This window comes from Lepidochelys kempii, chromosome 7 (assembly GCF_965140285.1).
Source record: "Lepidochelys kempii isolate rLepKem1 chromosome 7, rLepKem1.hap1, whole genome shotgun sequence".
Lineage (NCBI taxonomy): Eukaryota > Metazoa > Chordata > Testudines > Cheloniidae > Lepidochelys > Lepidochelys kempii.
In genome coordinates, this window is record NC_136386.1 from 90,897,473 (window position 1) to 90,918,098 (window position 20,626).

The following is a 20,626-nucleotide window of genomic DNA, read 5'->3' on the forward strand; positions in this document are numbered from 1 at the left end:
TGCAAATATACTTAGTGTGGTCACCATATTTATCATTTTCCTTTACAGTGTTTCCAAAACTTTTGTAAATTGAACCCCCTTAGAAAAATGAAATCAGTTGCATCCCCTGCAATCCCACCATGAATTCTTAATGGCTTGTCCATCTTAATCTATACATCTTCCACATTGTCCTGGCTGCTTCGGCATATACCAAAGTTTAGGAAATTTCAATCATTTGTCTGATAAAATCTGCAATGTATTGGACATCTTCCAGATATTCCAAAAGGGACAGCCCTTGTCCCAAACATCTCACAGTGCAGCGTGCTGTTTTTAAATGAATTGTATGATTCTTAATGCAATGATTTATATCTATCTAGTGGTGAATTAAAGCTCACTATGGACCATATCCAGTCCAACCAAAGGGCCCTGCACTACAAATCATGCCACATCTGGCTCCCTGTCCTGCCATACTGCCTCTTGTTTCTAAGGTCATGTCTACACTATCATTTATGTCAGCAAAACTTATGTCACTCAGGGGTGTGAAAAAACACACCCCTGAGCAACATAAATTTAGCTGGCATAAGTGGTGGTGTGGACAGCACTATGTTGTCAGGAGAGCTTCTCCCACTGACATAGCAACTGCCACTTGTTGGGGGTGGTTTAATTATGTTGACAGGAGAGCTCTCTCCCGTCAGTATAGAGCTGCTGCACGAGAGCTCTTACAGTGCCCAGCTGCATCGGTACAGCTGTGTTGCTCTAAGGTCTAGTGTAGACATAGCTGAGTCACCTGTGGATTGCAACACTCTAGTATTTCTAGTGTTTGCTGCTGGCAAATCCTACGTATCATACTATAAAAAGTGATCAGGCTAAAATGGGGGGCTTTCAAACCACATACATTTTCAGTAGAAAATGCTTTTATCAGTTGGAAACTGAGCTCATTACTAAGTTTGAGGCAAATTATAGAGATCTAGGTTATTTTCTCAACTGGGGTAGATAATGGCTTTACTTCTGAATATAGTTATCTGATTTTAGAAAAATGTAAAGGCTTCTTATATACCTCCATTAATTCTGAGCTCATATTCAAGAAAACTTTAGCTTGAGATGGCAACAGGCCAGTAACACTTCTATTTGTAACAGGCGTGGTAACCATTGTAAACATTTCAGCGTGGTAGCCATGTTAGTCTGCATCAGCAAAAACAATGAGTACTTGTGGCACCTTAGAGACTAATAAATTTATTTGGGCATAAGCTTTTGTGGGCTAAAACCCACTTCATCAGATGCATGGAGTGAAAAAAACAGTAGGCAGGTGTATATACATCTCCAGTTAAGACATTCCATGCATTACAATGACTGGGGCTCAATGTAGTTTAAAGTGATTCCTTTTTTGTTTTGAATCCCATTTTACAGTTATCTTCTGGAAGACTTTTTAGGCCCAAGAGAAGTTAGTTTTGCAATGAGTTGAGTAGTGTTCTATTGCTAGATTTACTTTTTCCTTTATGAATCATAACTTTTCATGTTACTTAATTGTGTGTTTTGGGAGTGATTTATTTTACCAAAGAGTCTGGTGTATGATTAGGAAATGTGCTATGCCTACTATTCATCAATATAATTTATAGATAAACAGGATTGGTTCTCCTGGGACTGGTAGATTTTCCTTCGTGAGCTATTCTAGTTAAAATCCAGTAGAAGTGGGTCAGCTGGACATTACAGTTCTGGGTTTAGAGGTAGGCATCTAAAGCAGTCAGAAAGCTATGAGTACAAGTGAAATCTCAGAAGAAAATAAGAGTGATATATGGAGTCCCTGTTGGTGTTTTTACAGAAGGTGAGTTTATTAAATGTGAATACAGACATCAATGAGAGTTTGGAAACCAAAGATTTACAGTTAGAAGGAAAATCTCTCTATGTTCAGCTGGTAAGTCAGTCACCAAGGTTGCTTGGAAAGAGGGAGACAAGAGTGCCCCCAGAAAGAACTACATGACGTATGAGTTAGGCCCTTTATTTTCATTTTTTATTTTCCAGGAATTTATCGGGTTTAATTCAAAAATTTTAAAAAATGGGAGGGTATCAGTAAAAATGAAAAGGAAGTCAGCAAGTGGGGCAGGGGTCCCCATAATCAAAGGCGGGTGGAGGGGTGGTAATCTCAGAGGGTACTCACCATGTGCCAGTTGAGGAAGCCTTCCACTCCCTGCAGTGGTGGGTTGTCTCGGCTGCTGGAACCTGGCTCCTCTCCTATCTTGTTCCCCGCACAAGTTGTGGGGAAGCAAACTGGGCTGCACTGAAGGGTCAGGAGGTCAGGGGAAGGCTGCAACCCATGTGTACTAGTCCCCTTGGTGGGCAGAGCCCTCTTCTGATCCTGCCCTTTAGTATGGGCCAGTCTACTTGCCCTCTTAAAAATTTCCAGGTCCCAAAAAAGCCAAAATTCAGGTGAAAATCAATAAAAACACGTATACTGGCTTTTTCAAAAACCTGGGAATTTTTCAAGAGCAATCAGTAAATATTGATAATGTAATGAGCTGTCTCATATCGGAGGTTCTTCAAGAGTGGTTACAAGAGCTATAACCACTCCAGGGTAGAGTCTATTGCTGAAGTGTGCACCAAGGAGCAGAAGACCTAGGGAAACCTCTGTATGAAGGATGCATGTGGTAGGACACTAGTTAAGTAGCAAGTAACCCATGGGCCCAATACTGAGCTCATTAAATCACAATTACTGCCAGTTTTCCAGCTAGAACATTTAGCCTTTAGTGAAGGTGCCCAAGATAGTGATACATTTTGTGATAGCTGGGATAGCTCCCTTACCCTTACAAGTGCCATAATTCTTTAGTGACCATAAATAGTCAGAATCTCAATTTCAAATTTCATTCAAAAGGACACTCCCCTTAACACTGTGCCAAGATGTTGGTTTGATACTGCCACCAAATGAGAGTGTCAGCTGAATTGCTACTACCTTTTGCTGTAGCACCTTGATGTTCCTTTGAGGTCTGCCATCCAAATACTGATCCATCTTCAACCTGTTTAGAGCATAAAAGCGGACAAAATTGTAGGGTACAATGGTATGGCTGCTGCATACTCTAAAGCTGCATTATGGTAGGTATCTTGTTCACTAATGTATTTTAATTTTCAGTACTTATTCCTATCTAGGGGTATTCTTAATATTTGAGTTCTCTCATCTCATTAGTTCTCCTATTACAATGTATGTGCATATGGATGTGATGAAGGTGATATACGCAATAGAGAAGCAATCCCTTCCTTGGTGTTTTCCTGCTCCCTACTCACTTTCCTGAGTGCAGGGATCCCCAGTTCTTGAATATATTTTTCTCAGCGTGCTTTTCTGGAGCTGGCCCTTTTAATTGTGGCAGAGCCAAATAGCTGCACCTCTGAAGTGCCCGTTTTGTAACTGACTGAAGCTTGTTGCATATATATATATCTCTCACACACACACTCTTGAGAAATACCTGTTGTACTTCCGTTGTTGTATTAGATGGAATATATGGGCCAAAGGTGTTAACATAATCCTGTCACTGTCCAACATTAAACAACATTAAACAGGCTGCGGGATTAGGTATACAGAGACCTCAGCCTGCTTAATATGGTAAACACATGATTAAAAGGTCTAAAAGATTTTTTTAATTAAAGATAAAGAAATGAAGGAAAATTAGTTAAACCATTTGAAATGTAAAGTATTAAGTAATGCTTTCATTTTAACAACATCCCTTGTTCCTTTTTCTGTAGAGTTTTTAGTAGGAATCCCTGCCGCTCCCCCCCCCCCCCCCAGTTTAACAGTCTCTCTAGATGGTATCAAAGATGGTCATACCTGTCTTTTTGGGGAAAGAGAAGTTACTTGAGGTGGGCTAGAGCTGCTGTTAGTCAGATCCCATTTCATCCAGATGATATTTCGGATTCAGCTGGAGCCAGTAGAGATGGCAATGTCACCTAGGTCCCTTTCTCTGGCCCGGTCTGGTCAGAACATCTCTCAGGATCAGGATGATGAAAGTCCAGGAAATGGGGTGGTGGCAGCCACAATGGTGAAACTTGCTCCAGTAGCCTATTTTTCTCCCTAGAGCCTTTCTTTAAGGACCCACAAAGGGAATGGTGGGTGGAAAAGCCTATGCCTTCATTATTTTGGCTAGTAATTAGGCCTAGTTTCTGACTCCCATGGAGGATGGGTGTGATCCCAAAGGACTGGAGAAGGGCAAACATAGTACCATTCAACAAAAACGAGGACCTGGAGAATTATAGATCAATTAGCCTAACTTCTATACCTGGAAAGATACTGGAACAAATTATGAAACAATCAGTTTATAAGCACCTGGAGGATAATAGGGTTTTAGGGAATAACCAGCGTGGATTTATCAAGAACAAATCATGCCAAACCAACTTAATTTCCTTCTTTGACAGCGTTATTGGCCTACTGGATAGGAGGAAACTATAGATGTGATGTATCTTAATTTTTGTAAGGCTTTTGACACGTTCCCACATGATAGTCTCATGAGCAAACTAACTAAATGTGGTCTATGAAATTACTATAAGGTGGATGCACAATTGGTTGAAAGACTGTACTCGGGGTAGTTATTAATGGTTTACTGTAAAACTGGGGGGGAAGGGGGGCGACGTATCTAGTGAGGTACTGCAAAGGTCTGTCCTAGGTCTGGTACTATTGAATATTTTCATTAACGACTCAGATAACGGAGTGGAGAGTATGCTTATAAAATTTGCAGATAATACTAAGCTGGGAGGGCTTGCTAGTACTTTGGAGGACAGGGTTAGAATTCAAAATGACCTTGATAAATTGAAGAATTGGTCAGAAATCAACAAGATGAAATTCGATAAAAACAAGTGGAAAGTACTATATGTTGGAAGGAAAAACATCAAATGCACAACTACAAAATGGGGAATAAGGGGCTAAACACTAGAACTGCTGAAATCGATCTGGAGGTTATAGTGGACCATAAATTGAATCAGTCAATAATATTATGCAGTTGTGAAAAAGGCTAATATAATTCAGGGGGTATATTAACAGGAGTTAAGACACAGGAGGTAATTATTCTGCTCTACTTGGCACTTGTGAGGCCTCAGCTGGAATACTGTGTCCAGTTCTGGGTGCCACACTTTAAGAAAGGTGTGGACAAATTAAAGAGTGTCCAGGGGGGAAGAACAAAAATAGGGCAGGTTTTCTAAATCTTTTATTCTGAGGAAGGACTAAAAAAACTGGGTGAGTTATGGTCAGTCTGCCATATTATTCTGTCATAAAATGTTGGCATTCAGAATAAATTATCAGTCTGGATGGCATTGCCACACTGAAAGAAATAATTCTCCCTTAATTGTGCTTGTGTAGTGGCATAAAAATATCTTAAGTGCACAGCAAACTAATAGGGCAGTACTACAAGTTTCTTTTCTCTCTCTCTCTCCCCTCTCTACATAAGGTGCCACTTAGCTTGCATGTTAGTACTGTGTGCCAGTCCACACTCAGGATACATCAGAATATAGTAAATTAAATGTTCCCTTTTTGTCTTTGTACCATACTGCTGTAAAGGAGTGGCAGGGTAGATACGTTGTAACCTTATTTTTTTTTATACTCTCTGCTTGTGACTAGCATGTCTGTTTAGAGAGACCACAAATTCAGAGACCACCATCAGAAGGAGTCCAGAGGAGAGTAGCAAGAATCGTAAAAGGTTTAGAAAACCTAACCTCTGAGGAAAGGTTAAAAAAACTGGCCATGTTTAATTCTGCAAAAAGAAGACCGAGGTGGGACCGGATAAGAGTCTTCTAATATGCAAAGGCTATCATAGAGGATAGTGATTAGTTGTTCTCCATATCAGCTGAAGGTAGGACAAGAAATAATGGGTTTAAGCTGCAGCAAAGGAGATACAGGTTAGATACTAGAAACTTGCTAACTATAAGGGTAGTTAACCTCCCTTGGAAGCCTATACCAGAGCTTATGGAATCCTCCTCACTGGAGATTTTTAAGAACAAGTTGGACAAACACTTGTCAGGAATGATCTAGGTTTACTTGGTCCTGCCTCAGTGCAGGGGACAGGACTAGATGACCTCCCACGGTCCCTTGCAGCTCTAGGTTTCTGTGATTATTTTTTTTTTAAAATTCATATTTTGGTGCTAAAGTTGGTTTTAATAGCAAGGGGGCTGTGTCCCAAGAGAAGAGATGCACCTTGTGGGATTGGGGTCCACAACAGAGTCCTGCACTGGTGTCCACCCTGGCAGCAGTAGGGAAGAGGAAGGGGACACAACTCCCCCACCCCCGTCACCCTGGCAACTCTCCTCCAATGGGAAGAGGAGAGACAACTGAAGTCCCCAGCAGCCAGTTAGACGGCACAAGACAGGCAAGCAGCAGCACTGAAAGCAGTTTCTGACCCTGGGCCCAGCCCCGGATGCCTGGGAAAGCAAGAGGGAGGCTACAAATAGCCCTGCTTTCCTCCGTGTGGCAAGACCAGCCTGGGAGCGAAGCAGAGAGGAGGTCTCCCTATAGCTGGCCAGCATAGCACTGCCAGGCCCAGCAGTGACCTGTCTGTAACCCCAGCCCGCAGAAGAGCCTCATGAGGGTGCAATCTGCTCCTCCTGCCCCCTCTTGACAGCAACAGAAGGAGACAGCCTGGTTCTCCTTCCACCACCTGCAGCCTGCTTGCCCTGCAGCCAGCCCACACCCAATCTAGGATTTTGGATCCTGAGACCTGACCTGCTTGCATCTGAACCAAGCTTTAAAGACTGTCAGCACTGTTCCAGAAGGGTGTGGATGTTTTAGTTCCTCTCCAGTGATCCCCAGGAAGGACCTGCATGCTTGCACCAGTCTTCTGAGCGCTCAGCCAGAAAAGGAAGTATCCTGTGTGAGTATCCTGTATTACAGCTAGCTAGGTAGTTAAGGTTTAATCTTATACCATTAAGGCACCTTCCATCAGTGAAAGGGCTTTAATCTGCCTAGATCATCAAGATCTGCACTACAATTCCCAGTATAATAAAGTGTGTTTCTAAGAGCATCTCCTTACCGGCCTGCAACATGCCTCCACATGTACCACTTGGGTACCTGAAATGTGGGGGACTGAAGGAGGAGACACTTTTGGTAGGAACATTAGGGAGTGTGTGGTCACATGCCCTAGTGTGATTGCCAGCATAGCCATTAGTAATTAAAGAGCAGTATTAATATCTCTAATGATTTCAATCATTTAATATTTTTATTGTATATTTGTCTTTAATAAAATTGTTACATACAGTTTATAGTTATTGTTTTTAACTTGTTTGTTTGAGTTTGGATTATTTTTTGTTCAAGCGTGGTAGCCCCTGCCTTAGGGCTTCTCTACGCTAGAGGTTCTGTTGGTATAACTTATGTTGCTCAGGGGTGTAAATAAGCCACCCTCCGGAGTGATGTAAGTTACACTGACCTAAGCGCCAGTGTGGACAGTCTCCCGCCAACATAGCTGCCGCCGCTCATGGAAATAGTTTTATTATGCTGACAGGGGAGCTCTCTCCCATCGACATAGAGCATCTTCACCAGATGTGCTACAGTGGCGCTGCTGCATTGGCACAGCAGTGCCGTTGTGGTGCTTCTAGTGTAGACTAGCCCTAAGTGTGTTTTGACACCTTGTCTCACTGAAGGCCCGGCTAAGTAGCTCTATTCTTTAAGCACACCAGTATGAGGAGGGGGCACAGTGAAACGAGTCAAAGCAACAGCAGTGTTGGAACTGTCCATATACTGTGAGTGACCTTTCTCCTGTTAATACATCTTACAGGTACTCAGCCAGCGCTGAAAGGGGGATTGCATAAAAAAGGAGTGCTGGATATTATCAGGGCAGCCAATTTGTATGTTTCCTTATCAGGTTTAGTCAGAATAACCCCAGATCGCCACTGTGACGTATCTGAGAGGTGAGCTGAGGGAGGACCTGGAGAGGGCCACAAAATTGCCATGCATGCTTTGTCCTTCTCTGGATCATTGCTACTCTGGGCGCACTGGCCTCTGGACCTATCTAAAGGTCTATAGGGAACACGGCTACCATATCTCAGTTTACTGCCTTGAGGACTTCTGGCATTCCATAGTCAGGAGGGCACCTGATTATATCATCTAGCCCATGGGCAGAACCACTCAACTCCATACTGTGGGCATTCTACCCAAAAGCACTGAAGGAAAGTGGGCTAGGAGTTGTGGATGACACCCATGTTCCCCTGAGGGCTCACAGGGCGAACAATGCACCCACTTACCCATGTCTGAAAAATGTAGCCTGAGTGGCTTGGCCATGATCACACAGGAAGTCTATAGTAGAGCCAGTTACAAATCTACATATACCAACTCCTAACCCAGTGCCTTAAACGCGAAACCTTTCTTCCTTATAGTCTACAAAACTTACACCAAAACTCTGTATTTTAGTACTTAGACTTTTTTGTTAATGACAACTGTGAGGTTAGGCAGATATATTAATATTGTTGCATGTGCTGTAACCTTCAAAGAAAAGGATATTTCAAGCATAAATTCATATTCTGTCAGTGTCTGTATGTATTTTGTAATGAACGGTCCCAAAGCTCCCTCCACCACATCACTGCTCCTGAGAAATAGGTTTTGGCTCTGGAAGTATGTTTGCATTAAAGATACAGATTAAAAGACCTAAATATTGATTTTTCCCTCGCTAATATGTTTTGGCCAGCATTCTTGTTTCTACTCCATTTTGTGGGAAACCCATTTGACTCCTAGCTATATCTTCTTTTATTAAAGATTTTCAAAAGCATTTGTGCAGAACACTTCTTCTGTAGTAGGTTACTGCTTTATCCTATAATAAATGGAGACTCTAACAAAGACAGTGTTCTTGACAAATAAGATAACTGGAAGCCAATGCAATTAGGGCCTGCTAAAATATCAAGCATCTCACTAAAGAAAATACTATTAAAACCTTCATAAATATTTGCAGAATGGTGAAATAGAATTTAGTACAACCTGTTCGAGCTGGCATTCTGACTTCAGCTAGATTTGTAAAGAGTGGCAGATAACCTACATGTGTAACAGTCTGATGGAGTTATATCTCTTCTTTCTATCCTATTTCTCTCCCTGCCTCCCCAGCCAAAGTTCAAATACTAAGAAGGTCTGGCTAGTGAGGGACACAAAGTGCAGCAAACCATGCTAGTCGGGGGAGGAGGGGAAGACTAGTTTCCCTAGTGCCATATACTGTCACTGTTCCTTCTCCTCTGACCTCCCACAACCTGACATTGTTTTAGCACTAAGAAAAGGAGTACTTGTGGCACCTTAGAGACTAACCAAATTGGTTAGTCTCTAAGGTGCCACAAGTACTCCTTTTCTTTTTGCGAATACAGACTAACACGGCGGTTACTCTGAAACCTGTTTTAGCACTGTCCATCACAGGTGCTCTGAATCCTGTCCTTGAATCCCTCCAAAGGAGCTATCCTACTCCTGTATCTACATGAAGCTGGTAACCTGTGCTTTTTAGGTGGTAGGTGTAGTACCGGGAAAAATAATTTAGAGATGGGCTGTTCACAAAACAATAGAATGTGTGTGTGATACTTGTTCTGATCAACACACCCTTTGTAGGGTGTGTTAATCAGTGTAATATGGTGTGATTTATGCTTACATCTGTATTTTTAGAAAATGTATTAAAAATTGTTGTAGTAAATTCTTGTATCACTTTCACTATGATCATGAGCACTATAAGCCTAAGATAGACAAAGCAACTCTTTTTAACCAGTTTTTTTGTTTTTGTTTTTAAAGGAAATAAATAGACTTGGCAGAAATAGAAAATTTATATATATATGATTTTGACAGGTAATGTCAACATCTATTTTATAGGATTTTTTATTTTTACCAATTTAAATGTTGCACAGTTGCACAAAATTATGGGGTTTATGCTTTTTTTCTGTTTATTTATTTAAATTTTCTCTGTTGGAAACTATGGGAGGGAGTCAGACAATACTTAATGAGAGATGTTGAGATTCAAATGTGATGTTGACAATTTGTGTTTTAATGGTTATAAAGTTTTAACATGTCAAAACATGGAAATTAAATATCCTTAAATCACCTCTAATAAGTTCTCAAACAGCATTTTTTTTGCCTACGTATACATTTCTATTATCAAAGGAAATTTTTTTTGTCTGTTTGTATGTGTATGGTGAAATTAATGTTTATCGATAGTTACCAATACAAATGTAATCCTTCCAAGCCTAGAAATAAAGCGCTTCTTTTGTTTTGGGCTCTTACCATATATATTGAATTGTTCAGAATCAGATAGAGACAAAAAAGATGACAAACTGCTGGGTAGACTTGTTTAGCTGTATTAAAAGAAATATTTGTGCATACAAAATACTGATGCCTGCAAAATTTCTCCTTAGATGAGTACACACGTTTCCATACTATCATAATAGTACTGCCTAGAGAGGGGAAGAGGCAGGTGAGATTGACCTTAAAGGGAGCTATTCTGTCACTTAATGCTGGTGGAAAATGTACACCTATTCTTCTGTGCATTGATGGGAGACAGATCACTTTATGATCTGATTAGTGCAAGAGAAATGTAATACAGACCCACTAACTACAAAAAGATGTCATATCCCTTTCTCTGCTGTTGGAATGTGTGCAGCAGTAAGTAGGCCATCCTGGCACATCAGGCTGCACTGGAGGCATGTTATTCACTACAATACTTAGCATTGTTCAACATCACAAGACAGGTCCTGTTTGACTTGCTCACATTAGTAGCACCATTGGCTTTGATGGGGCTACGGCAAGTGTAAGCGTTTGCAGGATTGGAACTCCTAATGGCTAGGCTATGTAGCAAACTAAGAATAAACTCCTAGATTCATTAGCTAATAAAAATACATGTGCCCACAAAATTATAATAACCTGTAAAGACAGACACCTGCTAACTTTCTATTAGAGTGGTCTGTTTACCCAACAAATATTGTTGAGAGTGATAGGTTTTCTTTGCATCTGACTTTTTTCCCCGTGCCAGATACCAACAGAGATTAGTCCAAAGAGGCCTCTCTCAGGTCTCAGAGTAACAGCCGTGTTAGTCTGTATTCGCAAAAAGAAAAGGAGTACTTGTGGCACCTTAGAGACTAACCAATTTATTTGAGCATGAGCTTTCGTGAGCTACAGCTGTAGCTACGCTGTAGCTCACGAAAGCTCATGCTCAAATAAATTGGTTAGTCTCTAAGGTGCCACAAGTACTCCTTTTCTCTCAGGTCTGTATTACTTAAGCAATAGATTGGAAACACAGGGCACTTTCTGGGTTCAGTGACAAGATAGAAGGAAGTGAATTTGAGAGATAGTCTACAATGAAAATAGAAATTAAAAATTAGGCATATGCCAGTCTATTTTAATACACTTTACAATTTCAGATGGTATGTGCGGGGCATTGATAGAGAATTATTGTCCTGTACATTAGCTACTAGTATTTCTGGAACTCTTCTCCAATTAGCTTAACATAGAGATTAGCACTTGATTATGTAGCCCTTGTGTATATGGATGGGAAGGCTTTAAACCAGCTGGACGTCAACTATAAGGAAATGCTGGATTCAGCAGTTGTTATTGCTGTTAGACATGGGGGCCAAACCAAAACCTGGGGGTCCAAAGCCATCAAATGCTGAATAAGTTTTGATCCAGCTCTAGTTGCTTTCCAGCTCAACCCCATCTCTAGTTGTTATTGTAAACCATGTATTAACAAGGTACAGTGCAAGTGTTATCTACGCTTTGTTTCTACATCTGCTGAGTCTTGAACTATGTGAGTGATGTTGTTGTTTGTTTGAGGCTATCCTAGCAGTTAATGACCAGTAGAATAACCACGCAGAAAACAGGACTTCATAATATTTTTCCTAGAATATAACACTGCAGAATAAACACGAATCATTGTAAGCTACATTAAGTCATAACTGATACGGTTTCTGTACGTTACCCTTGATTCTGAGGGCACTAACACAGCACACTTTTTTTTTTTTTCCCAAGAGACCCAAGATGTGGTTGGCTGTAGTTGTGACATGTTTGATCCATGGAACTGTATCAGTACAAGGACATGTTGTTAACACACCTTTAGATCCTGAAACATTTATGAATATTGTAAGTAAAGTGTCCAAGCGTGGGGGGAAATCTCTGTGAAACACTGAAATGTACATTGCTAGTAGTTAAATGTGTAAGTCTGTGGATTAAACCGACAGAGCCTACAATAGATAATGGCCCACAGTTCAGTATTCCTTGAAACAGAATTCCAGTTAAAATCCTGAGTGAATACATGGCCTAGGAAAGCCTTTGAAAACCTGTTGACAGTCTGTTTTTAAAGACAAAAGACTTTGGTTTTTCTTCCTGCAGAGTGCGATCATCACCTACTGGGGATACCCCAGTGAAGAGTATGATGTTGTGACCGTGGACGGCTACATACTTCGTGTTAACAGAATACCTCAAGGGAGAGTACGTGCTGACAACACAGGTAAAATTGATGTCAATATTAAACAGGACACTTGCTGTATCCTTATGGTTAGGTTAGGAAGGAATTTAACTTAGACCATAGACATATGTTCAAGAGGCTTACAGGGGTCCCAGAAAATCCCATGAGTTTGGTTTCATGGAGTTTCCATCCAGTAAAGGCAGATTTATGGAGAAGGCCCTTCCCTGTATTGCCCTGAAAGGGTTTTCCTCCCACAGCCTACTCTACCCCACAGCTCTGCACTATTCCTAACCCCCACAATCCCCAGCTGACAGCACTGGTCCTACAGAAGCCATGCTGCCATTGGCAGAGTCCTGTGGCTGCGTAGTAGGTTGCACAGAGAACAAAGTTATGTTCTAGTTCTGCCCGAAGACTTCTGGAGCATCATTAGTGGAGCTTCCACAGGGCACTGACAGTGGGGAAAGAGTATTACTGAATAGTCCCAACACCATCCCTGTGCTTGTACCCTAGGGAGCCACTGGATCTCAGCCTTCCCCATGATCCTAGGAGCAGAGGGGGGTGATCTGGGCCCTTGTTAGAGAAGTGCTTATTTCCTGGGCTTTTTTGTCTGTCAGTCTTCAAATGGGTAACCAGTCTTTCACTTAGTCATCTGTTTTATCTGTGTGATCCCATGGCTTAAACTAAAGCATGTATAACAAATAACTGAATGTTAAACTACTTGTCTCATTTACTACGGTTAGGTTTCTAATCTCTTACATAAATTCAGTATTGAAACACTGAAAGTATGTGATCACTTGTTTCTTTAAAATTTATAAACCAAACTTTTTTGTTATGGGGAAAATCAATATTTATATTGCCATTTGACTATAGATGGGCTCTATGGTTGTCTAATGGGAACTCTTTTGGAATAAGAGATTGCTCTCAACTGTTGCTTTTTTGAAGACTACAAATAACCAAATGCAGCGGCTCAAACAAATTATGAAAATGCTCAAGAGGACAAGAGTCTTTATATGTAAAGTTTGCATCTTATTCTAAACTAAGCCTGTCCACTCTGCATCCGCAAGCGACCTTGTAGAGGTTGAGCACTGTCCTTGCAAAGTGTACAAATGTACAGGTAGTCTGCTTCCCCTCTGTTAATCCCTAGAGTATAGCTAAACAGTGCTAACTGTATAAAAATGGGAAGAAAATTCTGCAGTGAAGTGCACTTTAAAGGTCACAAGAGGACAGTGAAGGGTATATGAGGAACTGAGACTGAAGATGCAGGTGAGGATCTCAGCATAGTGAGAGGACAAGGGAAGGAGTACTGAATGGGGAGGGAGGCGAGGAGAGAGGAAGTGGGAGGGAAGAGGAAAAATACAAGCAAAATAATGGGGAATGGAGAGATGATGGGGAGGGAGTAAAAAAAAATTGACAAACTGAAGGCAGGAGAGGTTAAAGATTTCTGCCTGTGGGTATGGAAAACTGAGTCTTGTTAGTATAAACCATGTTGGGCATGAAAAAGAAGCCAGGATGACTAGAATGCCACTGCTGCAATCCAGGTGTTGAGATCTAAATCAGTTGTCCTGCCGAGAGCAACGTTATTGCTTATCCATAAGAATCACCAGCCACAAACCTAAAACAGAGACCACCAGCCTGGAGAAGTTTTTTGTTTTGTTCTTTTTTTTTTTTTTTTTGCTTTGCCTTTCAGCATTTCCCTACTTAAGGGAAAATCTTTACAGCCTGGGAAGTGTCACCGTGCAGGACTGATAGAAAAGGGTATGGTGCGCAGCTAAACTATCGAGATGTAAAGCAGTCTTAGTAGGTGTCTGTTGAGTTAGTGTAAAGTGATTATTTAATACTGCTGTGAATTTATTTGTCGTGTTGATGATGATGATAGGGCATCTAGAGCCATGGATGAGCATCTCTTTATATTTTAAAATCTAAATAAGTGAATGTTACCAATGTGTATTTGTTTTTGGGGGGTTTGTTTTTTTCCATTGTACACTGAGTGATGGTGTGGCTAAATGAATCCATCAGGGGGAGCTATTAGATTGGAAATGAGGTTGTTATTGAAGTGATGATCAGCAATGATAAGGGGATGGGGAAGAAGTATAGAAAGTTTATGATGGGTTTCAACAATCTATCAGTCGTAGAAAAGCTTCAGAACAGTGTCTGAATTCATGTAAGTTTGGTTATTGTTTAACACTTGCCTACGTAATGTGAAAACCCTTCATGACTGGGTGCCCGGGATGGGCCACACTGAGAATGCCATGCTTAGGGCAAACCCCAAGAAATGGGACAGACAATCCTCCAAACACTGGTGACTTATTCTATAATTAGATTCACCAAACCAAAAACAAAGAAATTCTGTATCACCACACTGGTTAACAAGAAGTCAAACACAGTTCCCTTTAGGCGTTGCAGCCCTTGGTTCCCATCCAGACAAATTGGTCTAATAAGTTGAGTGGTTACTGAAAATACATTTCCCCATATGTGAGGTTCTTCCATTCCCAAGAGATCAGACACTTACCCCAGGTCAATATGTATCTCAGACCTTACCCGAAAACCACACTGTCAGCCAATCCTTAGTAAACTAACTAAAGATTTCTTAAAAGAAAAGAGAGTTAAAATGGTTAATAGATTGTGTATATATATATATATATATATATATATAAGCACTTGGCAGTCATTTATGTTAGGTTTGTAGTAGTGGTGGAATGGTCTGCTAACTTGTAAAAAGCCTCTCTGGAATCACCCAAACAGATTGGGAATCGTTAGTCCTTGTTCAAAGTTTCCTTGATAGAAATCCAGTCTGGAGAAATGAAGCAGGAAATGAAGACAGAATGGAGATGTTCCAACTACAATTTATATCCTCTATGTGCATGGAAATTCACCATCCCAAATAAAGCCCAGTGCCCATTTGTATGGAAAATTACTGGCCCAAGATGGAGTCCAGGGTCACAGGAGCATATCACATGTCCTTGCATGGTTTGCCATCAGCTTCTTGTTGTCTGAGGGATCTGCCGGAAGACCTGCTGGGTGGGATGAGTTTCTTCAATGGCCCAGTGTGAGTGCTGAGTGCCCTTAATGGGCCATCAACACCAATGATACAAGTAGATTTTTAACTCTTACCAGTATGGTACCGACCCCACTCCGACTCCAACCCCCCTCACAAAAAATGTTCTGTGACTAGAGACCTCCATGGATACAAATTTGTCTGTGGATAGAAATCTGTATCCGTGGAACTGCAGGGCTCTCCCGGGAACTTGAGCTATGTTGTCTATTTTAACTGCTTTGTTGGAGTGCCATGGGGTGGTTAAATGTTTCCACAAACTGTTGCAATGGTGTTAGGGATGGGGAAGCAGGAGAGGTGGGCAACTGTGGAAAGACAGTAGGGGGTTCAAAGGCAGGAAGGTGAATGGTGCTAGTCCCAGCTTGGTCAAGATCCTAGTGAAAGAATGGCGGGGAGGGATAGCTCAGGGTTCGAGCACTGGCCTGCTAAACCCAGGGTTGTGAGTTGAGGGGGCCGTTCAGGGATCTGGGGCCAAAAATGGGGATTGGCTCTGCTTTGAGCAGGGGGTTGGACTAAGATGACCTCCTGAGGTCCCTTCCAACTCTGATATTCTATGATTCTATGAAAGCAAGAAAAACTCTTAGGAAGCAGCATCCCCTTCAAGCAGTTCAAATCTCTGTTCTCTGGCACAACGTCCTGTGCAGTAAAATACACAGTCATTTCCTTGCTGGGCTTGAGCTGCTAGTTGTTTTCAGGAGGGGACAGGGAAGCCTCCTGTACTTACCAGTGTACTCTGGACACCAGGTCCCCTGGTCAAGTGATTACAACATAGATCAAACTGGAATTACTACTAATTATGGTGTCCATGGGTATAAGTGCAGTGAAAGGGGTTCATGTCAGGGCTCTTTAAGGAAAAAGGTCTGAAATGCAGTAGTATAAGGTTCTCTGGCACTGACTCCATGACACTTAAAAAAAACCCCAAACCAGTTAATTTTATAGCAATGGTTCCCAAACTTTTTCCCCCAATGAACTCTTTGGCATCTTACTAAGTGTCCTGGACCCCTTTAATTTCTGGTACTACTGGAACGGCCCTTCCAGCATGACCTGGCATGCCTAGTGCGTCAGAGGTCATGCTGTGCAGAGGATGCCGTTTTGAGAACAAAATGGCATACCCTACATGGAAAAAGAGCTGGAACGCTGTTCCAGTATGTGCTGGCCCTCGCTCCGGGGCAGATCTCAGCAGAGCCCACGTCAGACCCGCAGAAGTCGAGGGACCCCACTTCGGGATTCACAGTATTGTAGCAATGATTAGGAGGGGAACGAACATAGCCACATGATGGTGGGAGGAGATCATGAGGAACTGCCGCATCAAGATACAGTTATTATGGGAATTAGTGTGGACTATGTGAAGAGGCTGAGAGAGGCTGTAGATCTAGTAATCAGGATGAAACTCACTAACTTGATACATCTTTCTAGGCATGTACTGCTTAGATCCTGAAGTACACAACAAATATGTTTTCTGACAATCAATATAATAGGACTAATATTGAAGTACACCTTTAGTATGCATTTAGCCATGGTAATTATAAGCCATTCCCTCAAATCTTTTCCCAAGTTTTCCATATTTAGTAGTGATAGCATTTGAGAGACACAATTTTTTCCATAAAATTGTTCTTTGTTTAACACCCAGTAGTACGAGAGAGAATACTTCTATGTAGTTTTCCTTTTGTAAGAAGTGTCTTTAAGGAATTCCACATTAGTGTCTCTGGCGATTCAACTTAATCCCTCTACAGCTAGAACTGGGTGTTGGAGTCAGGAGTTTGGCTGTTGGGGCATGAGTGTCATTTTATTATCAATGTCACAGAAGTTTTGGTTGTGTGGAATATGCAGCATGTGTCTGTCTCTCTCTTTCAGGTCCAAAGCCTGTTGTGTTTCTGCAGCATGGTTTACTTACAGATGGCAGCACCTGGATTACCAATTTGCCCAATAACAGCTTGGGCTTCTTACTGGCAGATGCAGGCTATGATGTTTGGATAGGAAACAGCAGAGGGAACACCTGGTCTAGACGACACATAACCCTTTCAGTGCACCAAAAGAAATTCTGGGCTTTCAGGTAGACTGTAATTTGGGAAAAACAATGATGTGATCAATTTATTTTGTTTTATAAAGTGGTGTTATGAAAGCGTTCACTACTTCAGTGCGAAACTAATAAAGAGTTAGGCTAAAACACTAAAATGTGTCCAATAATTTTGAATGCCCAATTTGACAATTACACCTGGATTTTTTCAGAGGTGTTGAATACATCCAGTTCCATTCAAGTCAGTTGCAGTTGTAGATGGTAAGCATCTCAGAAAATCAGGCAATTGATACGTCAGACTGCACCCCCAGAATTAGTGGACACACAAATACGAAGGTGTTGTTGTCTATTTCTCTGTATCATGCTTGGAGTTCTCTTGGAATTACTAAATTTATTATGAGGACAGGATAAATTAAATCAAATGCCTTTTAACTAGAATATGAACTTACCAAAGGACAAAAAAGTTCAAAAGCTTTGCTACAGTATCTGACAGTCACTGTCCAAGATTGCCATTAGAAACTCTGTTTAAACATAGTTGCAGCTAACATGGATATGAGAGAGCTGTATCTCAAACAACAAATCTTGGTTTGTTTTTCTTTAAACACAGTTTGGACCAGTGAATCAATCTGACTGATACAGTGGAAAAGGGTTTAAACATGATTCCTTACTTCAGTTTCTGGCCCAGTGTGGATGGGGCTATAAACACTAGAGGCATTTTGGGGGAACAATTTGGAGAGGCTTGCAGTACATGTGCTATGCCTATTCTATGGTTCAAAGACATTTTGTGTTTAAAAGTAGACTCCTAATTCTATTACACTTAAAGATAGTATTTTTCCTTTTGTAGCTTTGATGAACTAGCTAAATATGACCTTCCAGCAGTGATTAATTTTATTGTGCAGAAAACTGGACAAGAGCAGTTGTATTATGTTGGCCATTCACAAGGCACCACTATAGGTAAGTTAAGGGGAATACGGTGTATCATTAAATATGGAAATAACTGTCCATTATAAGCTAGATCTCTTCTCTCCTTTGCCACACATCCGCCTCCCATACCCACATGCACCCTGGTTCCAATTCCCTTTGTTTGTGCTGCAAATACCACATGCAACCAGAAGAGAATTTTTAGGGTAATGTCATGTCCTGGTTGCTCTGTCATCTGAAAGTCATGTTCTGTTCTTTTTAGACTTGCACATAATCATTCCATAACCTGGATGCAACTGGAGTGTGTAGTTAAGGTGCACAGTATGAAGTACAGATTTTTATCTTGGGCCTGTCCACTTTAGGAAGAAAGTGTATTACTAGAACATGTGAGTTAACATGTTTCAACTAGCACATTATAAAATCCTAACAGAGAGCAGGAATATTGTATTTGAACACCCGTGGTTCACCTTGACCAACTAACATTGTAAAGCACCATTGCCCTGTTTTCTCTAGGGTTGAGAATTGCACAGTAGCTGCCATATAGAAAAAAAAACCCATTTTATACTAGGGTGGACTCAGAGAAATTCAGTTAACAATTCTTTTGATGTATGAACCATGGTAGGACCCCACTCAGCCTTACAATAGTTATTTGGGTTCTGCAGTGCTAAAAGAGTAATAAATTCTTACTTCATTTGCTTGCATAAGTAAATCAGAGGAAGGACATCTGAGTAGGGATGTGCCATTCTGACAGTTGTTTTTTTGAGTATAATCACACTTTATGGGAAATCTGACATGCACACTCAGGACTCTACTTTCAAATAGTCAAAACCTTGTTTTAACACAGCATTTCATTAAGCTAAGCAAAGGCACTAAATTCCAGTTAAGTTCACCTGAAAGAAAGTTTCAGACTGCAAGTGTCATCCTCTCATCCTCAAACTTCAATGGGAACTTCCTAGTAATCGAGTCTTTTGAAAATTGCGACCTAGCATTGCACTTCAAGGTGTGGGCTACAAATGCAGCTCGAGAATGTTTACATTATCAACAGCCTCTGTTTTCAATTGACCCTTTGAAAATTCTCAACACTTCTGTTCTCATTGCAGTTGTAAAATAGTTTTTACAAAAACTAAACATTGTGCCTGAACTCCACAATAGTAACTTGTATGTCTTTCTTCATTTTCAGCTTTCATAGCATTTTCAACCATGCCCCTGCTGGCTCAAAGAATCAAAATGTATTTTGCCTTAGCTCCTGTAGTCACAATGAAATATGCCAAATCCCCATTGACAAAGCTTGCATTACTTCCCAATTCAATTATCAAGGTATGCAATTTCTTCACACAGAATATCTGTTGGCCAAAGTTAGTAGGACCTTTTGGTGGGGATTCTAAAATGAGTTGAGACACTGTAGAATATCCAGCGATTTTTAGTGTGCAATCTGCTGTCAAAGCTAGTCACGTACATTAGTCCATAATTTGTGTTTACAGTGCCAAAATTTACCCTTAAAGTATGTTAGAAAATGGATTAGAGTCATGCGCAGACTTCACTTTCATGGGAAAGTGGAAAAAATCTTGGATTATTCAGAGAGTGTATGAATTAAAGGGAGACATGAGGTGTATAAAATAGTAAATGGTGTAGAGGTGGTAACAGAGCATTGCCATTCTACCTTACCCTTTTTCCTAATACAAGAAAAAGTTAGCATTCCATAAAACTGAAGGGCAACAAATCTAAAACTCTGACAGGATGAAGCTTAGCAGGATTCAAAAGAGGGATAGACATTTCTATGGGTAATGAGGGTATCCAGCTATAGTAGGTAGGATACAAAATAAGGGTACGTTATTGCTTCAGGGTATAAACTAAGCATGAGCTGCCATGAGTTTGGAAGTTACTTCCCCCCACTGGCATGATTCTCCATTATGAGGATTTTAGTATTTTCCTTTGGAGCATGTATTACTGCAGAGAGCAATAACTGGACTAGTTGGACCACTAGCCTGATCTGGCACAGTAATGCCAATAACTTTTGCCAAGAGACCATGCAATAGTTTAGTAGACCCTGAAGGTTGCAAATACCAAAGAAGGAGAGGAATTATTTAGGAGTATCCAAAGAGGAAAACTAGGAAGAATTAATTAAGGATTAGAAAATAGTAATCGAGATTTTAACAGTGAAACTTTTGGAATAGGGAGTTGACTGTTTCCAAGTGGTGGAACTGTCCTCACCTGAGTTATTTAAATATACATTGAACATAGAATGTCCCCTATATTACATCTGAGTTTAGCGTTAATAGAGGG

General features: G+C 40.9%; 2 protein-coding genes across 8 annotated transcripts in view; one reads left to right on the forward strand and one right to left on the reverse strand.

Annotated features, from left to right (window-relative positions):
- The window catches only part of ATAD1 (ATPase family AAA domain containing 1), a 448,477-nt gene extending 430,378 nt beyond the window's left edge, over window positions 1–18,099 (reverse strand). Inside the window, exon 1 of the mRNA XM_073353762.1 lies at window positions 18,095–18,099. The gene's annotated coding sequence lies outside the window, so the exon portion shown is untranslated. The remainder of the gene's footprint in view (window positions 1–18,094) is intronic.
- The window catches only part of LOC140914869 (lysosomal acid lipase/cholesteryl ester hydrolase), a 30,430-nt gene that overhangs the window by 6,820 nt on the left and 2,984 nt on the right, over window positions 1–20,626 (forward strand). For 5 of the 7 annotated variants that reach the window (XM_073353751.2, XM_073353750.2, XM_073353759.1 and 2 more), the window contains 5 exons: window positions 11,918–12,028; window positions 12,278–12,395; window positions 17,260–17,458; window positions 18,267–18,376; window positions 19,524–19,660. In XM_073353751.2, coding sequence (XP_073209852.1) covers window positions 11,927–12,028; window positions 12,278–12,395; window positions 17,260–17,458; window positions 18,267–18,376; window positions 19,524–19,660 — 666 coding nt within the window. In that variant the 5' untranslated portion in view covers window positions 11,918–11,926. Of the gene's footprint in view, window positions 1–6,262; window positions 6,816–9,694; window positions 9,749–11,917; window positions 12,029–12,277; window positions 12,396–17,259; window positions 17,459–18,266; window positions 18,377–19,523; window positions 19,661–20,626 lie in introns of those variants that run through there. The other 2 variants (XM_073353754.1, XM_073353753.2) reach the window with 2 other exon arrangements.